Source organism: Nicotiana tabacum, chromosome 4 (assembly GCF_000715075.1).
Source record: "Nicotiana tabacum cultivar K326 chromosome 4, ASM71507v2, whole genome shotgun sequence".
Lineage (NCBI taxonomy): Eukaryota > Viridiplantae > Streptophyta > Magnoliopsida > Solanales > Solanaceae > Nicotiana > Nicotiana tabacum.
The window spans coordinates 8,189,251-8,191,275 of NC_134083.1; the positions used below are offsets into that span (position 1 = coordinate 8,189,251).

General features: G+C 36.4%; 1 protein-coding gene across 1 annotated transcript; it reads right to left on the reverse strand.

The window, feature by feature from the left end:
• Positions 1 to 375: 375 nt before the first annotated feature.
• On the reverse strand, positions 376 to 1,586 carry LOC107796637 (dehydration-responsive element-binding protein 3-like). The gene has a single exon (XM_016619430.2). The coding sequence runs from the start codon at positions 1,234 to 1,236 to the stop codon at positions 511 to 513; it is 726 nt and encodes a 241-aa protein (XP_016474916.1). The 5' UTR covers positions 1,237 to 1,586; the 3' UTR covers positions 376 to 510.
• Positions 1,587 to 2,025: the final 439 nt, after the last annotated feature.

Genomic DNA, 2,025 nt, shown 5'->3' on the forward strand with positions numbered 1-2,025 from the left:
TGCTCTTGCAAAGTTTTCTTGGAAAAAGAAACTTTTTTGGGTAAACCTAATCAAGTACTAGTACTTAAAATTACTCTCTCGTCTAAAAAACATAGTGAGTTTAACTTGGTACAAATTTTAATAAAGACGGAAGTATTTTGTGATATGTGGTCTTAAATAATAAGCAATAATATTTATATGACTGTAAAACTTTTAAAACTTGTGGTCTGAAACCTGTCATAACATTTTTGCGGCTAAAAATACTTTCTATTAAGAAAATATTGAAAAGTATCATCTTTTAGAACATGCAATCTTTTTTATTTATTTTAAGAGAGCACTATCAAACAGAGTTTTATTGTATTCAAATATTTAAATAAGAATATCCAAAATTAATGATTTATGGACAACTAAACTGATATTGTATATATTTACTTAAACAGTATTTCCGTAGATATTCAAATGATCCAGAAGAAAAAGACAAAAACCAAAGCAAACCCACTTTTCTCAGTCCACAAAGCTGAAGTATCAGCTTTAGCAAGCCCATTTCAGAATCTCAAAGCTGCTCGGAATTGAACTCTCCCCGGTAGGAAAATAACCACAAAAATCACTGTCAGTTGATGCCCACCACGGCGAGTACAACCACCCTTCAACCGAGTCACTCAACCTCAACTCAGTCTTCGTCTCCTCGCTTTCCTCTATATTAGGCAGCTCTATAATTTCTCCTAATTCCTCTGAGCCCGTTGATGTTATTAAAGTTGACGAAGAAGATGAGGATGAAGATGAAACAGAAGTTAGGTTCAGATTCATTGCAGCTGCTTTAGCAGCAGCAGCTTGAACATCTCTGGGTAAATTTGACACTGGACGAGGCAGAGAGTCGATGAGATTAGGGAAATTTAGAATGGCGGAATTTCCTTTAATACTCAGCGCGGCCACGTCATGTGCTCTAGCGGCCATTTCTGCTGTAGGATAAGTGCCGAGCCAAATACGTGACTTCTTCCTCGGTTCACGAATTTCAGATACCCATTTTCCCCAACTTCTCATCCTAACTCCTCTGTAAACTTGATTTTGTACTCTGTTTTCACTGTTAATCGTCTCTCTTTTTCGCTTCGTAGGCCGTTTCTTCTCTTCTGGTAATTCCTTGGACGTGTCAAAAACCAAGTTGTGCATGGACTCAGAAGACAATGAGGAGGAAGAAGAAGAAGAGGAATTAGTACTAGAGCTCTCTGTTTCTGGACATGGTACTTCAACTTCAGCCATTAATGTACCGAGGCAGTGATCCCGTGATGACTGAACAAGTCGTTAATGCAATGAAGCAAATCAAGCAGTTAATTAGGAGAGCAGAGAGAGAGAAATAGAGAGTGCTGTTTTTAGGTGGGGAAGTATACCTATATATTGAATGCCAAAACAGCGCTCATGTTACTAAGTGAAGGAGAAATAAAATCAGAGGGTGTTATGTTTAATTTTCAAACTTTCCAGAAACAGGTATGCAATGAAAATGAAAGATGAAAGAAACGACAAAATTTTGGAAGTGCCCGTTGGGTATGGACTATGGAAGAGAGAGTGACAAGGAAATAGGAGCGGGCGTTTTTATAGCGAAAAGAGACGAGTGGTTTGTAAGTAGCATTCCGTTAATACGACTTACAAATCTCATTCGTCAAATGAGACATACCTTTTTCCCACCCTTTTTCAGTACAAATCGACTATTGATAAAACTATACAAAATCACCGTAGCTTATATGGGATGAATACCGAAGATTTCAATTTCGCCAGTAAGGAAAACCCATTGCAAGGAATGTATCCCCTTTAATGGATCTATTATAAATTTGAATTAATCGACCAATAAATTTCGAATAGCAAATGGTTATTGAAAAAGACCATACATAACAATAGTTACACGTATTTGAATTACTCTTACTAGTGAATTCTAATTACTAAATGATTGTACCAAAACTTTACAAATCAATATCCTGAATTTTATCTCCTTTTTTTCACAACCTAATCTTTATCTATTAGGAGTATATCAATGAAGGCACTTCGAGGGTCTAC